This window comes from Rhincodon typus, chromosome 38 (genome assembly GCF_021869965.1).
Source record: "Rhincodon typus isolate 14 chromosome 38, sRhiTyp1.1, whole genome shotgun sequence".
Taxonomy (NCBI): Eukaryota; Metazoa; Chordata; class Chondrichthyes; order Orectolobiformes; family Rhincodontidae; genus Rhincodon; species Rhincodon typus.
This window is the reverse complement of record NC_063369.1, coordinates 11,658,119-11,677,149: the sequence shown is the minus strand read 5'-3', so window position 1 is coordinate 11,677,149 and position 19,031 is coordinate 11,658,119. Positions and strand designations below refer to the sequence as shown.

General features: G+C 43.2%; 1 protein-coding gene across 1 annotated transcript; it reads right to left on the bottom strand.

Moving 5' to 3' along the window:
- Positions 1–524: 524 nt before the first annotated feature.
- Positions 525–7,841, bottom strand: LOC125487224. Its single transcript, XM_048617820.1, has 2 exons — positions 7,730–7,841; positions 525–1,177 (listed from the first exon to the last, which is right to left on the bottom strand). The coding sequence occupies exon 2, from the start codon at positions 1,146–1,148 to the stop codon at positions 525–527; it is 624 nt and encodes a 207-aa protein (XP_048473777.1). The 5' UTR covers positions 1,149–1,177; positions 7,730–7,841.
- Positions 7,842–19,031: the final 11,190 nt, after the last annotated feature.

Genomic DNA, 19,031 nt, shown 5'->3' with positions numbered 1-19,031 from the left:
CTCGTGCCTAATTGCATAATTAAGAAATGCATTTAAATTAGTTGTAACTATCGAGAAAGTCAAACCGCACTGTTTGTTTTCTTCTCTGTCAGCAAAGATCTGAACTGCCTTAGATCATAGAATCCCTATAGCATGGAAACAGGCCCTTCGGCCCAACAAGTCCACACCGACCCTCAGACATTGCACCCAGCCCCATCCCCCTAAAACCCACTTAATCTACACATCACTGAACACTATGGGCAATTTAGCATGGCCAATCCACCTACCCTGCACATCTTCGGACTGTGGGAGGAAACCGGAGCACCCGGAGGAAACCCACGCAAACACGGGGAGAATGTGCAAACTTCACACAGACAGTCACCCGAGGGTGGAATCAAACCCGGGTCCCTGGCGCTGTGAGGCTGCAGTGCTAACCACTGAGCCACCGTGCTGTAACAGTGCACGTACATAAAGAATTCCCTCTTTATGATTAACGTATATTTTTGCAAAATAAAAGAACATTTCCTTCAGCCCCAGCCAAGGGCTCATGGTAAATGGGGTACAGCATCTCTAACAGCACGCAAACCTAACCTTCGATTCTGTTGAAACCAAATTACAAATACAGCAGCGAATACTCTTTGCTCACTTTTATTGCTGTCTTGCTGGGGGTTCTTCCACACAACATCAGAGTTGGAGGTGGTCCCCGGCCCTCCTGCTGGGTCATGTTTTGCAGTTGCTAGGGAGCTGGCGGAAAGGTCAACACAGTACTTTTTGAAGTCTCGGTCTGAGGCAAGGTACCTGATTTGTGGAGGCTCCACACTCGGAAGGTGCTTCAGCCTCTTTGAGGGGAGGTACGCAGGCCGGTAACGCTCAACCTCCTGAAAAGGCGGGAAGGACTGAATGGCGCCGTATCCTAGCATGCCAAACTGTGGGTGCAGGTGTAGGAGTGGGACTGGGTACTCTACATTGGACCGCTCAGCTTGATGATACACGGGTGCCAATGTGTACGTGGGGCTCAGGAAAGGAACCTGGGCCGTTTTTTCCACAGTGACTGGCACCGTGAAGGTTCGGGCCTGCTGGCAGAGTGTGGTAGTGTCCCTGGTACTTCCTGTTGTAGATGACAGCGCCATCAATGTTGGGGGCGTCAGCAGCCCGGGCGGATTTTCCATCTTGGATTCCTTTCGCTCCTCGGAATTCCCTGGGAATGATAATCCAGCATTAACAGTTGTGCAAAGTTTCCGTTTCTTTTGCAAACGCATCCCAGAATTTTTGTTCAATCATCCACTCTCAGTGTATTGTGTTTATTCTGAGGGTTTTCTCCCAGTTTATACATGACAGTACAGCATGGGAACAGGCTCTTCAGCTCAACATGTCTGTGCCGACCATGATGCCATTCTAAACTGATCACATCTGCCTGCCTATATGGTCTATATCCCTCTATTCCCTGTCTGTTCATGTGTCTGTCTGAATGCCTCTTAAACAGCGCTATCCTATCTGCTTTTACCACCTCCCTGGCGGCGTGTCCCAGTCACCTACCACCCTGTGTGTAAAAACTTTCCTTGCACATCTCCTTTAAACTTTCACCCTCTCACCTTAAACCTATGCCCCCTGGTATTTGACATTTTCACCCTGGGATGACTATCCACCTTAACCATCTCTCTCATAATTTTATATACTTATATCAGATCGCCCCCTCAGTGTCTGACACTCTAGTGAAAACAATCCAAGTTTGTCCAACCTCTCCTTGGAGCTAATATACTCCAATCCAGGTAACATCCTGGTAAATCTCTTCTGCACCCTCTCCAAAGCCTCCACATCCTTCCTATAGTGTGACAATCAGAACTGCACAGAATACTCCACGTGTGGCCTGACTAAAGTTTTATACAGCTGCAACATGACTTGCTAACTTTTATATTCAACGCCTCAACTAGGGAATGCAAGCATGCCATACGCTTTCTCTACCACTTATCCACTTGCCTCTTTCAGGGAGCTATGGAATTACACCCCAAGCTCCTTCTGAATATCAATGCTCCTAAGAATCTGGCCCTTTACTGTACACTTTCCTCTTGCATTTGACCTCACAAAATGCATCACTTCACACTTGTTCAGATTAAACTCCATTTGCCATTTCTCTGCCCAAATTTCCAGCTGATCTCCATCCTGCTGTATCCTTTGACAACCTTGCTTACTATCCATAACTCCACCAATTTTTCATGTCAAATTCAAATTTACTAATCAGACTATTGACATTTTTTATCCAAATCATTTAAATTATATTATATATTACAAACAACAGAGGTCCCAGCACTGATCCTTGTGGAACCCCACTGGCCACAGAGCTCCAGCCAGAAAAACACCCCTCCACAACTACTCTCCTTTCTATGACCAAGCCAATTTTCTACTGAACCTGCCAACCCACCATGGATTCCACGCGATTTGATCATCTGGATCAAGCTATCATGAGGGATCTTGTCAAATGCTTTATTAAAGTCTATGTAGACAACATCCACTGCCCTGCCCTCATCAATCATCTTTGTCACTTTTTCAAAATGCTCAATCAGATTTGTGAGACAAGACCTCCCTTCATAAAGCCATGCCGACTATCCCTAATGTCCATTCTTCTCCAAACGCTAATAAATTCTGTCCTTAAGAATCTTTTCTAAAGTCTCCCAACCATTGATGTAAAGCTCACAGGCCTATAATTTCCTGGATTATCCCTGTTGCACTTCTTTAACAAAGGAACAACATTGGCTATTCTCCAGTCTTCTGGGAACTCTCCTATGGCTAAAGAGGATATAAAGATCTTTGTCAAAACCTCAGCCATCTCCTCCCTTGTCTCCTTTAGTAACCTGGGTTAGATCTCACCCGGCCCTGAGGGCTTATCTGCCTTGATGATTTTCAAGACCCCCAACATTCTCTCCTTCTTAATGTTGACATGCCTTAAAGTATCAGTCAACCCCTCTCTAAACATACCACCATCCATGTCTTTCTCCTTGGTGAAAATCAATGCAAAGTATTCATTAAGGACCTCGGTCACCTGATCTGGCTCCACTCATAAATTCCTCTCTTTGTCCTTGAATGGACCTACCCTTTCCCTAGTTATCTCTTGCTCCTAATATAATATAAATGCCTTGGGATTCTTCTTAATCCTACTTACCAAGGATATTTCATGGCCCCTTCTAGCCTCCTAATTTCTTTTTTAAGTTCTTCTCTGCTTCCTTTATACTCCTCAAGGGCCTTGTTAGATTTCTCTTTCCTAAACCTTACACATACTTCCATTCCTTTTTAACTAAACTTACAACATTTCCCATCATCCAAGGTTCCTGAATCTTGCCTCCGTATCTTACATCCTCACAGGAACATGGTGGTCCATGTGCCAAGTGGCTTTTGAAAGAATCCTGTGTGTCAGATATGGATTTACCTTCAAACAGCTGCTAATTTTTCCAGTTCCTGCATAACGCTGTTGTAATTAACCTTCCCCCAGTTTAGCACTTTCACCCAAGGACTAGTCTTACCGTTTCCATAACTATGTTTAAAACTTACAGAATTATGATCACTAGTCCCAAAATGCTCTGCCACCAAAACTTCAATCACCTGGCCAGGCTCATTTCCCAATACAAGGTCTGAATGTTCTTAATTGGACTTCTACCTTCTGGAGGAATACTGTAGATATTTTTAAACAACCTGTTGGGAGATGCTATTACCTCTGAAGAAGGTGGGACTTGATCCCAAGTGTCCTGGCTCAGAGGTAGTGACACTATCATTGCATTTTTCAAGCCCTGTCTGTTGGGGACTTCTGTATGCTTGTTGTACACTCAACAGGCCTGGTTTATATGTTAAAAGTCTATCATATATATTGACCCCATGATACTGAATACTTGCTGAATCCATTAGATGCCCGAGATATATATGGACTTCCTCTGCTATATGGGTTTCCCAGTATTCAGGGTGCCAAGGACGTAGGAAGACAGGAATATTGTAACAGGAGGAAGCCATCCAGCTCTCCAATCCCCAGCCTATTCTGCTATTCCGTGAGATTATGACTGATGTCCAACTCTATATATCCACTTCATCCTCATAGTCCTTTAATATCTTGGTGAACAAAAAAGATGTATCCATCTCAGACAGAAAGTCAACAACATCGATTGCAGTTTGCGGAGTAGAGTTCAAACCCTTGTGTGTAAAAGGGGTTCTTAATTTAATTCATCTTTCTCTGGTCCTATTGTCTGATTGAAATGACCCGTTCCCCGCCCCGACTACACTTGCACAGACATTTCCTGCATTTGAAACCACCTAAAACTCATGACCTCCTGCCTCAAGGCACCCTGCCTGATGGTTAGTGCCATCTGTCTCAGTGATGATCCAAATCCAGCAGCCAATACAGAGAAAATCCGGTGTGATCCATATCTGACATGTGGGTTTCTGTTAAAAGCCAGTTGGCACATGGACCACCATGCTCCTGTGAGGATGTAAGATGAAGATGGCAAGATTCAGGAAGCTTGGAAGACAGGAAATGTTGTATGTTTAGTTAAAAAGCATAAAGAAGCATGTGTAAGGTTTAGGAAAGAGAAATCTAACAAGGCCCTTGAGGAGTACAAAGGAAGCAGAAAGTACTTAAAAAAAAATTAAGAAGCTGGAAGGGGCCATGAAATGTCCTTGGCAAATAGGATTAAGTTAGAATCCCAAGGCATTTATATGTACATTAGGACCAAGTGATAACTAAAGAAAGGCCAGGAAAGGTTTGGCAGGATATGGGCTAGGAGCAGGTGGGTGGGACCAGTTTAGTTTGGGATTATGGTCGGCATGGACCGGTTGGACCGAAGGGTCTGTTTCCATGTTCTATGGCTCTATGTTGGAGGACATCATGCAGGGGTGGCACTAGGACCCTGTAACCCATACAATTGCACGTGGCCTTGAATGCAAGGGACACTGAGGCAGGATGCCCGTCATTTTATCAAACTTTTTTTCTCTATTACAGGAATACATGTGTCACGAGATTCACTCAACAGCATTTATATAATTTAGTCAAGTATAGGAGCTCCCAAGTCAGCTACAAGATAAAGGCTGTCCGATATATGTGCTCGGATAAATAAGTTTCCTGGTGATGCTACAGTTACCACTTTTGAAGAATTCTTATTTCAATGTTTCTGGGCTATTCAAGCTGTTAATAGACCATATCCCAAATCTGTTGTTACGGTCCACTCTTTACACCTTGCAGTCTTGTCACTGTGACTTGGTTAAGTGTATTAAACAACAGAATAATCCCACTTAAACTCATTCATCTCCATGTCATACAAAAACACTCATCTTGCTTCTAGTTCATCCCTTCAAATTGCTCCCCACCAGCAGTGACAGACCCTGTACATCAGCCCAATACCATCCAGCTCACAATCTTCCTTGATTTAGCCCAAGTTTGAAAATGATGAGCTATCATTCTGTTATTGGATTTGTCAGAAATAGTGTGAACACTTTTGCAAACCCAGTGTCACACTGTACTTAGAGATCCCAGTGTCAGAACTGTCCAGTATCTGTGTGAATCTGACAGTAATCAGCTAGAGCCCACTACTTTCACTAAATGAAAATCCTTTCAAAATAATCAGTATCAGCCATAACAGTGTTCACAGCAGGAATATGGAATTCCCTGTTCCTGGAGCTAACAGCACCATCGTATTTCTGACTTATTATGAGATTAGTTTTGTCTCCTTCTCATTATCCTAATCATTTTGATTTAATTCCTTGGTCAGTAGACATTTCTCTTTAACATTGCATCATTTGAAGCCCAATTTAAACAGGGCCCCTTTGACTAATGTTGAATGACAAAGTGCCACTATTTTGATGGTTTCCAACCTTATAAATCTAAAGTTAATAAAAACAATAAAGGCACTCTACCTTCAGTCTCCTTCCACAAGTTGAAGCCCACTGGAATATATTCCAACTGCTAAAATCCCTGGGATCTGCTGAGGAGATGTTACTGAGCAGGATCTGAAGGCACAGAGAGAGCAGCTAGCAGCAACAGCATAGACCCAGGGCAGCTGGATCCCAGCCTCACCTCAGCTGGGCAACAGTGGACACAACCCTGCTTTGTTCAGTGTCTCTTTGCAGCCAGCTCTTCTCCCTCAATGTCCAGCAATTGCAAAAAGAATTCTTCTCCCCCTCTCTGTCTCCTGACTCCTAACTTAATTCTGCACCGGCTTTTGATTCTATTCGTCTTCTTTTCTGGCATGTAATTATTATAAATACACCTTCTCTTCTCACTTTCTCTCACCCTTTCCAATTACCTTTTTTGCCTGTCTTTCACTTTCTGTCTCTATGTTTCCCTGTCTGACTCTCTCTCTCTCTCTCTCTCACACACACACACTTTTCTTGCTGTCTCTCTCTTTTCCTTTCTCTCTGTTTCACTTCTGTCTATCTCTCACCTTTCCCCACGCTCCCCTTCACTCTGTGTCTACATGACTTTCCCTTCCTCTGTCTCTCTCTCTCTCTTCCTCAGGCAATCGCGCCAGTACCAGATAGTGATGCTTTTCTCTGTATTTCCTGGGAATTGGGAATGATGTTTGTTTAAATTTCTGGGGGTGGGACTAACTCCTGATTTCATTCTGTGGTCTATAGGCCATTGGCTGTCAGGTAGTGATTCAGCCCTGTCAATCAGAGAGTCTCGGTTTTCCCTAGACACTGCAGCCCATATCATTAGTGACATTTTTGTTGCGAGCTTGTGGGGTCACCCCTCACAAATTATAAAGCCACCAGAAATCTTGTCTCCTTCTCCCTCTACTAGAAATCTCCTTGCAGAAATCCCAAAATTTTACCTCAACCTCAAATCTCACCAGGAATCATTGCATCATTATTGTCTCGAAGGGTATGTGTCCTGTTGAGAGCATTTCAACTCGGTGTAGAGCAATTTAAACCTAGCCCACTCAACTCTATCAGCATCTATCAATTCCAGGCAAAATCATCTCCAACGCAGTCCAAGATTCCAACTCATACATCTACCCACTTCCACAATTCACTGAATCCCCCGAAATCTCAGCTCAGTCAAACTGTCAGAGGGAAAGGGTCATGAAGAGAAACTCGACCTCTTCATTCAGTTGGAGCTAGTAGGAACTGTCGATGCTGGAGTCAGAGATAACACAGTGTGGGGCTGGAGGAGCACAGCAGGCCAGGCAGCATCAGAGGAGCAGGAAAAGGCTTCAAAGTGTGGTTATAACTCACTCAGAGACAGTAAGAATATAACCCACTCAGAGACAGTAAGAATATATCTCACTCAGCAATAGTAAGAATATAACTCACTCAGAGACAGTAAGAATATAACTCACTCAGAGATAGTAAGAATATAACTCACTCAGAGACAGTAAGAATATAACTCACTCAGAGATAGTAAGAATATAACTCACTCAGAGACAGTAAGAATATAACTCACTCAGAGGTAATAGTTTCTGAAGAAGGGTCCCGACCCGAAATGACAACTTTCCTGCTCCTCTGATGCTGCCTGGCCTGCTGTGTTCCTCCAGCTCCACACTGTGTTATCTCTTCATCCCTTTGTCAGGAATCTGGCATTCCTGTGACTGCAATGGCGGATAGTTTATTCATCAATAAATCATCATTAATAATGACAGGGAGGAAGCCCTGGCCTGTTTCAAGGACACAGCCCCGTCAAGAGCTGAGCCATGCAGACTTGGAAAGGCCTGTTATGTGCACTGGTCAGGCACAAACCCATAAATGGAAAGTTCAGGAACAATCGTATATTCAGTACCTGGGCTGGTGGTCTTGGTGGAAGATGAGGGTGAGAACTCAGTCCTTCGAGGTCCAGCTAGATGATCTCTCTGTGCCTCGGCTCAGCAACCTTTCTGGAACAGATCCCAGGCAATCAGCAGTTGGAATATATTCGACTTGTGGAAGAAGACAGACAGCAGAGTGACCTTGTTGCTTTTACTAATTTTAGATTAAGCTTTTGGAAATGATCAAAGTCACATGCTGTCCTAAGCTTTAATTTTTTTTAAACCAACCTGTTAACCTCTACCTCATTGCTGCCACACCCTGGGATAAGACTGGAATGAAGACCTTCTAGTCAAGAGGCAGGGGCATTACCACAAGACTTTCTACATATTGTTTGATGCCCTTTTTGAAACCCTTGATTCAATAACTTACCCCCGGTTATTCATGATCTTATTAATATATGGTTAATAAAATATTATTTATATATCACTAATAATTAATAATAATTATTATTAACATTTTATAATATGGTCATTAATGTATAACCTCCACTGCATCACCACAAACCCCTTGATTAGATTCCGACTTACTGTTTCCCACATATCCATTATTCTATATGTAAACTCCCAGCCCCGAAGCCCCTCAACTGGTTCCAACCCGTGTCTGTGACTCCGTCCCAGGTTTCCAATGTGTACACCAGCAGCCAACCCACTGCCCCCATGCTTTTCCACCCCCCCCCATTAGAATCATTCCCTTTATGTTGCTTCTCCTCACCTGTCTGCCCAAAATGTATAACCATACCCTTCCCTGCATTAAATTTCATGTGCCCCCTGCCTGCCCATTCTATTAGCCTATCCATGCCCTCTTGAGGCCTGCCACCATCTTTCTCACAGCTTGTCAGTGACTATCATTGGGTGATCACACCCCAGTGTGGCCTTGAGGTCTAACACATGGCCATGAGCTGTGTCTGGCTTATCTCCATATGACGACGCAAGGATATTTGATTTTCAAAGCTTTTTGTTGTTGTTGTTCATTTGATTTATTTATGGGAGCCCGAGCAGGTCAGAGGCTAGGAATCCTGAAGAGTGTCACTTCCTGTCATCCGAAACCCTACCCCCCATCTACAAGGCACAAGTCAGGAGTGTGTTGGAATACTCCCCACCTGCCTGGATGGGTGCAGCTCCAACAACACTCAAGTAAATCAATACCATCCAGGACAAAGCAGCCCCCGCTTGATTGGCACTACACCCACAAGCATCCACTCCCTCCACCACCGATGCTCAGTAGCAGCAGTGTGTACTATCTACAAGATGCACTGCAGAAATTCACCAAAGATCCTTAGACAGCACCTTCCAAACCCACGACCACTTCCACCTGGAAGGACAAGGGCAGCAGATACATGGGAACACCACCCCCTGCAAGTTCCCCTCCGAGCCACTCACCATCCTGGCTTGGAAATATATTGCCGTTCCTTCACTGTGGCTGGGTCAAAATCCTGGAATTCCCTCCCTAAAGGCATTGTGGGTCAAACTACAGGACTACAGCAGTTCAAGAAGGCAGCTCACCACCACCTTCTCAAGGGGCAGCTAGGGACAGGGCAATAAATGCTGGGCCCAGCCAGCGACACCAACATCCCATAAATGAGTAAAAGTCAGATGTCACTCCAACTTGCGCTGCTGGCTTAAATCCCACGATGTTTAGCATTCAGAACACAGTGAGTCAGCTCATGGTTAGTCTCAGTGTGTTGATATGGCATCTATATCTTGATGTAGACATTGTCAGGCATTGATTACCCTCTGCGTATTAACATTCGGGCAGTCACTGGATTGGTTGCTGGTAACACTCTAATCTGAAGAACAAAACTGGGCTGTTATTTTGAGAATTCTTCTTATTTTTCAGAAACTTTCTGTCTTCATCACCTGTTTCACCAGATTATTATAATCCACTCCTAAAGTAATTGACCCAATGGTTCACATTTTAAAACTGCTACACCTTAGTATTGCGTTTTATATCATGGAGATATGCAGAGATGACATACTCCAGATTAGTGTCTGTAACAGCTGTTTTACTCTGATCTCATGCTTACAACTACTAACCTCAGTTCTGAAGAAGGGTCACCGACTTGGAATGTTAACTCTGTTTCTCTCTCTCCACAGATACTGCCAGACCTGTCAAGCATTCTTCAGCATTCTCTGTTTTTAAGTCTCAGTTCAGTCTCTCTTTCTAAGTAACCAGCCCTCTGCTTAACTAACCACAGTCAGAGAACAGATACCAAACACATATAATCAAACAGCGAACAGCTGAACACCACATTCAGGGGGAAAATGGTCTGATCATGACTGCTCACATCTCATAAAAGAAAAAGATTAAATCTCACAAAAGCAAATTCCAGTCAAACACATTTATTGAGTGATGACCATTTAGAACAAGGTGAAATCTACAGGCGATTTTTGAGAGCAGTGCATTCATTTTGATTTACTGAGCAATCATTAAGGTGAATTCTGTGGTCAGCGAATGCTGATTTGATCCCATTTGCTGTGCTTATGGCCCTGGATTACTGAGTGTCTACTGCGTATGAATTCAATTCACTTTCATTTAACAGGGGGTTGAGGGAGCTCCATCTGCTGGCTCAATTCACACATGCTCCTGATTGTGAAACCTGACACTAAACACATCACAGTTTCATCAATATCCCAATTACTCTCACAAAATAGGCGACCAAAGGCTCTCTCTCTAATGCCTCTGTATCACCCTTCATAATTGCTTGTCTTCCTTTCCATTTCTCAGTTTCTGTGCATTGTTTTAACGCCATAAGACAACAAGACATTGTAGACCTCTATGACTCTATGATTCTATGACATAGGAGCAGAAATCGGGCATTTGATCCATCGAGTCCGTTCCACCATGAGATCATGGCTAATCTGATAATCGTCAATTCCACGTTCCTGTCTTTTTCCCATAGTCCTTGATTCCCTTCCTGATTAAAATCTGTCTCAGTCTTGAACGTACTCAATGACCCAGCCTTGACAGCCCTCTGCAGTAAAGAAGTCTACAGAATCATGACCTTCTCTTTGTTATTCAAACTTTCACATTTTGTAACTTGGTATTCCTCGCCTCTGTTCAATCCTTGTATGGTATGATCTGCCTGTACTGCATGAAAAACAAAACTTTTCACTGTACCTAGGTACATGTGACAATAATAAATCAAATCAAATCAAATCAAAATTTTCCTTCTTTCCTTGTCTGCCTGTGACTGTTTCCTTCGCTTTCTTTCTACCTCCCTCACTTCCTATCCACCCCCCCCACCCCGCAACCAACTGAGGGTGTCCTGTTTTACTCTCTCTTAGCTTCCCCTAGAATTTTTCTCCACTCTTGGCCATCTTGAAATCATCCAAAGTTCTGCCACCCATGACCAGCTCACTTCTCCCATTGTCCCTCCATTCACTGACCTACAATAGTTTGCAGACCACTGAGAAATGGAAAGGAAGACAAACAATTATGAAGGGTGATACAGAGGCATTAGAGAGAGAGCCTTTGGTCGCCTATTTCACGAGAGTAATTGGGGTATTGATGAAACTGTGACGCGTTTAGTGTCAGACTTCGCAATCAGGAACGTGTGAGTTCAACCAGCAGATGGAGCTCCCTCAACCCTCAGAGATGAAATTCTTCCCACAGCCTGACTTCCCCATATCCCTGTAACATCCACATGCTTTACAACTCTCCAAGGGAACTCTGTCTCATCTACTCTTGGCATCTTGGGAAACATCCTTGGCTCACCAAAAGGTGGCCAGGACACCAGCCATCCTGAACCCTATAGCTTCAGAATTCCCTCAGTAAACTGCTCCAATCTTCTACTTTCCTTTCCTCCTGCAAAATACTCCATAAAACATTTTATAGAGTATCATAGAGTCACACAGCACGGAAACAGACCCTTCAGTCCATGCCGAACATAATCCCAAACTAAACTAGTCCCATCTGCCTGCCCCAGCCCCTATCCCTCTGAACTTTCCTAATCATGTACATATCCAAATGTCTTTTAAACTTTGTAATTGTGTCCGCATCAACCACTTCCTCAGGAAATTCGTTCCACACACGAACCACCCCCTGTATAAAAAAATTTCCCCTCATGTGATTTTTAAATCTCTCTCCTCTCACATTAAAAATGTGCCCCCTGGTCTTGAAATCCCCCACTCTAGAGAAAAGACACCTGCCATTAACCTTATCTATATCCCTCATGATTTTATAAACATCTGTGAGGTCACATCTCAACCTCCCATGCTCCAGTGAAAAAGTCCCAGCCTATCCAGCCTTTCCTTAGAACTCAAACCTTCCCATTCCCGGCAACATCCCGGTAAACCTCGTCTGAACACACTCTGGCTTAATAATATCATTTTCTTTCTATTTCATTTTTGTCTCCTGGCTCCATGTAAATTTTTGTCTGGTTAACCTCTCGTGGAACGCTTTGGGGTACTTTACTACATCACAAGTGCCATATAAATGCAAAGTGTTCTTTGTAGTTGTTTTTCCAGGAGACAGGCAGCTCCTATATCTAGTACAGAAGGGACAATAAGGGATTTTTCTCCTGCCTGTAGTCTCACAAGCTGGAAAACTAATTTGGAATAAGGGAGTTGATTTCAGTAGCAAAATTGTTGTCAGACAACTCACAGGAATTTTAGAACCTGCATTGAAATAGCATCGGTAGAAATGCGACTCCTTTTTCCTTGCCTTTTCTCATATTCCACAGAATTCTGGAGTTAAAAGTACCTCTCTGACCATATGATAGCCATGGAAATTAACTTGACCATCTCTGGTTATGAAGAAAAACTGGGGAGTGAGCAAAGCAAAGTGGAACTGGGAGCAGAAAACAAACTGGCCAAGTTCACAAGCCCTTAGGAGGAAGACGAGGATGTAGCCACAATTGCACATTCCCATTGCTAGCTCACACAGAGTGGGGAAGATCAGAAACATCAGGAAACAATGTTGCTGCACCGTCCCTATCACATGCACCCTTCTCCTCTTGGAATGTGAAAACTGTGGATTCATCTTACAATCGGTCACACAATAGAATGGTGCAAACGTTTTGTATTGCACTTTCATACATGAAATATCTTACATTTGCTGCAATACTTGTGTGCTTGCACACACACGGGTGCATAATGCCACATTTGTGACACTGAGGAAGATGAGCTAACTTATTATTGTTCCTCACAGCGCCAGGGACCTGGGATCGATTCCAGCCTCGGGCGACTGTCTGTGTGGAGTTTGCACATTCTCCTTGTGTCTGCGTGAGTTTCCTCCGGGTGCTCCAGTTTCCTCCCACGGTCCAAAAAGATGTGCAGGGTAGGTGGATTGGCCGTGCTAAATTGCCCGTAGTGCCAAGGGATGTTTAGGTTAGGTGGGTTAGCCATGGGAAATGCAGGGGTAGGGGAATGGGTCTGGGTGGGATGGTCTTTGGAGGGGCGGTGTGAATTTGTTGGGCTGAATGGCCTGTTTCCATACTGTAGGGATTCTGTGATTTAACTCTTCATGTTAGGCACTGGTTTAGTGTTTAACACCCTTCCACGTTAGAGGATGATGCAAACACAGAAGGTTTCATGTTCAATACCTTCTCTATATTGATCCTTAACTTGGGTGGTATTAATGGGAGAAGAATGCATTTGGCCTCACCATCATGATTAGGAAAACTAGTAGCTCTCTGGTTTCTGATCGCTATCCAGCAATGGTAAATGGACATACGGTGGAGGTGGGCTCAGGTTTAATAATGTTACCGTTGAAGTTGAATTCCTGGTGACATTTACCATTCCACAACAAAAACAGAAACAATCACAGAGAAACCCTGAATAGAGGAGGACAATCTGATGACAGGAAAACTGCAGAATCCATTCAGTTTGAAAGGTCTAAGGACACATCTGATAAGTCAACACAAAGCAATAGTCAGGCAGTAATCAGTACAAGTTGTATTGAACCTGCTGAAACTTTTCTGTTTGTTTGCCTCAGTATCTTTCTTTCAATGCATGAAAATATAGTCTTGTATATGTAAGAGATGTCTTTTTGGTATTTTGGATAGTTAAACTCCAATGTTTTTGTTTCCTTGATATGGTAATTGTGACTGCATTTGTGACTATGTGTATATACAAAGATTTTTTTAATGAATGAAGTATATCTTGAAATTAAAAACTCTATATTTAATTAATATGGGGGGAGAGGTGCCGAGCTAAACAGGGGCTCTGACATCCCACATACTCTCCAGCTCCTCCAGCAGGTGGAGCCTGTGTGTCAAGGACAAGCCACTGACCAGTCAATGATGCTTCCACACTGAAGATTCAAGTTGTAGGTCAAGGAGTTGTATTTTCCTCAGTCTCCAATGTCCTTTCACATTTTTACTCTGCATTACAAAAAGTGGCAATAAGTGCAACCGCAGTGCCCACAGAGGACCATTCGGATCAGCTGAGGGCAATATAAGCGCTGGGGTAAGTAAGGCATTTGCCCCATCAAAGGGCAGCTGAGAGACCAACAGAAGGAGGGCTCGAAGGGAAACTGCTGGAGTTACATAAGTGGGGGGGCAGGCAAATTACATCAATGAACAATTTTGTTGCCAGGCCAATGTTATATTACTTCTTCTGTCACTCAAACCAGGCTTAAAAGATAACTAAAAAGATGTTGCATTGAATTTCTCCTTGAAAGCTCAGCATACTTAATATTGCAAAGGAATGTATGGGGACTGGGTGGTATATGCTGGGCTTATTCACTGTCTATCTTTTACCTTTACAGCACACCTGGTAGAATGAAGGTCCATTTCCGAATGGCTCGAGGTTGGACGGTCAGAGGGCAGTATCATAGTGGTCAGGAGGCCTCAGCAGTCAAACGTGTCATGGTATTTAGACTTCATCATTAAGGGCTGCACAGTGTCTGCAATGGAAAATGCCATATTGATGTTTTAAAAGGAAGCTCCGAAATGGCACTGTAATGGGTGGGAAGGAGCTCTGATGGATACAGTTCAGTAAGCACCAGTCTTCCCTCTGGCTTTGAAGGTTGGCATATCCCGATGTCCTTAAGATATCAATTAAATGTCTTTCCTTCTTTACTCTGCATCTAACCCTACGCTGTCCCTGTCCTGGAGTTTTTGATGGGGACAGTGTAGAGAAAGCTTTACTCTGTATCTAACTCCGTGCTGTCCTGTCCTGGGAGTGTTAGATGGGGGAGAGTGTCGAGAGAGTTTTACTCTGTATCTAACCCCGTGCTGTCCTTGTCCTGGAACAAGGTCAAAAATCACATGACACCAGGTTATAGTCCAACAGGTTTATTTGAAAACACAAGCTTTCAGAGCTCAGCTCCTTCCTCAGGTGTAGTGTGAGAGAGAGGGTATAAGACACAGAATTTATAAGCAGAAAGGTAACAACCCTAAAACTGGCCGCCTCTTTTTGCATCTTTAATCAATTAGGAAGGTGACTACTGATTGAAAAGCAAAATCCAGATTCCTTTCAAGCCGTTGTCACAAGATAATTAAATGTTTTATCAATATACAAGAGGTGATATCTCAGGTCAGACAACGTGAGATCTTGCTTAGAATCTGTCTATGTTTTAAACTGGGGTCAGGATTTTTGAGCAAAACAGAATTTACTTGCAAATACACAAACATCTTGTATGAAATAATTCATGTGTGTGTCTGTGTCTATGTATGTGTGTGTGTGTGTGTCTGTGTGTGTGTCCGTGTCTCTCTCTGTGTATGAGATTGTGTGCGTGTGTATGTGTTTGAGGGAGTGTGTGTGTGTGTGTATGTGTGTATATGTGTGTGTGTGTGTGAATGTGTCTGTGTCTCTGTCTGTGTATGAGAGTGTGTGTGTGTATGTATTTGGGGGAGTGTGAGTGCATGTGTGTGAGAGAGTGTATGTGTGTCTAAGTATGAGTGTGTTTGTATGAGAAAGTGTGTGGTGTGCCTGTGTGTGAATGTGTGTGGCAGTATATAGTGCGGCGGGGTCACCTGGAGTGTGATATGAACCCAAGATCACAATTTTGCATTTTAATCAGTTAAAGCCAGTTTTAGGGTTGTTAGCTTTCTGTTTATAAATTCTGTTCTCTCTCTCACACCACATCTGAGAAAGGAGCTGGGCTTCAAAAGCTTGCATTTTCAAATAAACCTGTTGGACTATAACCTGGTGTTGTCTGATTTTTAACCTTGTCCACCCCAGTCCAACACCAGCACCTCCACATCCGGTCCTGGGAGTGTTTGATGGGGGACAGTGTAGATGGTGCTTTATTCTGCATCTAACCCAGTGCTGTCCCTGTCCTTTTGAGGGGGGTGCCGGTGTGAAACTGCATGATGGGTCACTGTGACCAGGAGATAGGACTATAGTATTCCCATACTAACATTACGAATATCAAAGAACCCAAAAATTTAGAAAAAAAATGCTATAGGACCTGTTAGCCTACCTGCAATAAATTCTGTGTAAAGTAATTTTTGCATCCGGAGTCACATGCAATACAATGTTGTAGCATAAACCTTGTTGCAAAACTTTTTTAATGTGTAGATGTACAATAACCAATTTGTAAATATCCAACAGTTCTTCATATTGTTCTGACTTTGGGTTATACACAGAAGGATTGTGACTAGCTGTTACCAACTAACTAGTCTAGCACTTAACTCTCTATCAAGTGAAAGTTTTCAACCTGAGATAACAAGGTGTAGAGCTGGATGAACACAGCAGGCCAAGCAGCATCGTAGGAGTAGGAAGGCTGACGTTTCGGGCCTGGACCCTTCTTCAACCTCACTGCCTTCCTTCTGTCTGAACTCCTTCTCCAACACGGAACCTAATGGGATTTTATTTTTCCTTGCTGTGCTGAAATCGCTAAGTGCTACGAGATTGGCAGCGCTGGAAGGCTTGTACCACACCCTCTGAGTATGTTTACAGATGATTTAAACATCGGAGACGGTAGGTTTGTCATTACCTAACATCCACCTATAAACACTTTCATATTAGAAACAGGAAGTGCTGGAGAAACCCAGCAGGTCTGGCAGCAGCTATGGACTTTCTCCAGTAGCTCCTGGTTTTATTTCAGATTTCCAGCTGTCGCACTATTTTGTTTGTATTTAAGCGCTTTGCCGAACACATAACCACCCTGTAAAAGAATTTAGGACAAGCTGGACAATTTTTCTGTTCCCAGATTAGGGAAGGGGGTGTGTTAAACAGAGAGGCACTGAGGCCAATTAAAATGAATGGGCAAAACTTCACTATCAAGGGATGAAATCTGTGACCCATGTGGCTCAGTGTATTTGCTGACAAGAAAATTAGAGAACAACATTTCATACTCCATTGAATTAAAGAGCTCCTCAGCAGAAAGAGAGGAACTGATTCAGTTTGTTGTGATGCATTTGTTAAAATGTTGTTTTTCTTTGGAATAACTTATGGTGAAAGGTTACCCTGGGTCACTGCCATGATTTGTCCTCCTTTTCAGATGGTCTAGTTGCTGCATTCCCTCTCCACTGTGTCTCAGTGTGACATTTGTAGATGTGTCCCGCTGTTTATATTCATCACCCAGACCTTGCACTCACCCCACCCCAGGGACCCTGTAGGTAAGCATCATGGCGAAGTAAGGCAGTCCCAGGCTGTGTCTTTAATCGTTATCCACACCAACCAAGGTTCTCAAAGCTCTGAATGAATTGTAAAGTCATCCATGCTCAACTGGGAGCAGGTATCTCCATCGAAGAGTATATTCAATATCTGAAAGGACTGAAAGATGCACAGTCTAAAATATTCCAACCAGTTAGGACTGCAAACAAAATGTATCCGAGAGACGAGGAGATGTGTCTGTGTGTTTAACGTTGCAGTGTGTTTGTTTTAAAATACAATTGGCTAACCCATAGTTCCATTGTTGCCATATTCGGCTTATGGAGAGGGTTAGGGTTAGGCTTAGGTTTAGTATTAGGGATAAGGATAGGGTTAGGTTTAGGGTTAGGGTTAGGGTTAAGGATAGATTTAGGGTCAGGCTTAGCATTAGGGTTAAGGATAGAGTTAGGGTTAAGGATAGAGTTAGGGTTAAGGATAGAGTTAGGGTTAGGGATAGGGTTAGGGTTAAGGATAGAGTTAGGGTTAAGGATAGGGTTAGGTTAGGGATAGGGTTAGGGTTAAGGATAGAGTTAGAGTTAAGGATAGAGTTAGGGTTAGGTTTAGGGTTAGGATCAAGGATAACGTTAGGGTTAGGGACAGGGTTAGGGTTAAGGATAGAGTTAGGGTTAGGGAAAGGGTTAGGGTTAGGTTTAGGGTTAGGGTTAGGGTTAGGGTTAGGGTTAAGGATAGAGTTAGGGTCAGGCTTAGCGTTAGGGTTAAGGATAGAGTTAGGGTTAGGGATAGGGTTAGGGTCAAGGATAGAGTTAGGGTTAGGTATAGGGTTAGGGTTAGGTATAGGGTTAGGGTTAAGGATAGAGTTAGGGTTAGGGTAAAGGATACAGTTAGGGATAGAGTTAGGGTTAGTTTTAGGGTTAGGGTCAAGGATAGAGTTAGGGTTATGCTTTGGGTGAGAGTTGGGGAGGTTCCTGGTGCAGTGCGTTGCAACCCTGCTTTCGAATCAGTAGTTCTGGGTTCGAGTTCCTGGAAGCTGTATGTCTAACATGGCCACCTACAGGTCAATTATCAAGTTGTAAATCATTCCACTGTGCCTCTAGCAGATGATGAGTGTGGACACAGACTCCTGGCCATGCTGAGCTGGAGTGGTCTCCCTCAGTCCTGCTTCAGCTTGTACTTTTTCTGTCTCATGTGGCTGTCGGCAACAGAACAAGCAGGTACCTTAAAACACTACATACTCGATGATATGCTTAATTGCTAATAATTGCTTTTCCCGTCCTTGTTACATATATGATTTTTAACTGGCATGAATTTATATTTCACTGCTCTATTTCATACGGTGCATCATACATTTTCACTATATCATTACATTCTAGTCTAAATTTTCATCACCGTCTCATCAACAAAATCCATTTCATATTATTTTTCTTTTTCAATTTCCCGCCATAAAAATTACCCCTGTCGTCTGGTAAAATTCCATTAGCCTGCTGTTCAATGGCATGTACAGTTTTGGGTACAATAAATTGATTAATACCTAATAACTGACCAATACTGGCATCTGATTGCTGTTTGAGATACAGGTGATAAAATACTGTGCTAAAATTCAACTCCCCTTTAACAATGGTTCTGTTGGATGGAACCAAATCTGTGACGTCAAGTAAACCGATGGAAAATTCTTCAGACCAGGTTTTAGTTTGTATAGAAATTCAGTGAGAAATGAATCGCTGAATTGCTATACAAACTAAAACCTGGTCTGAAGAATTTTCCATCGGTTTACTT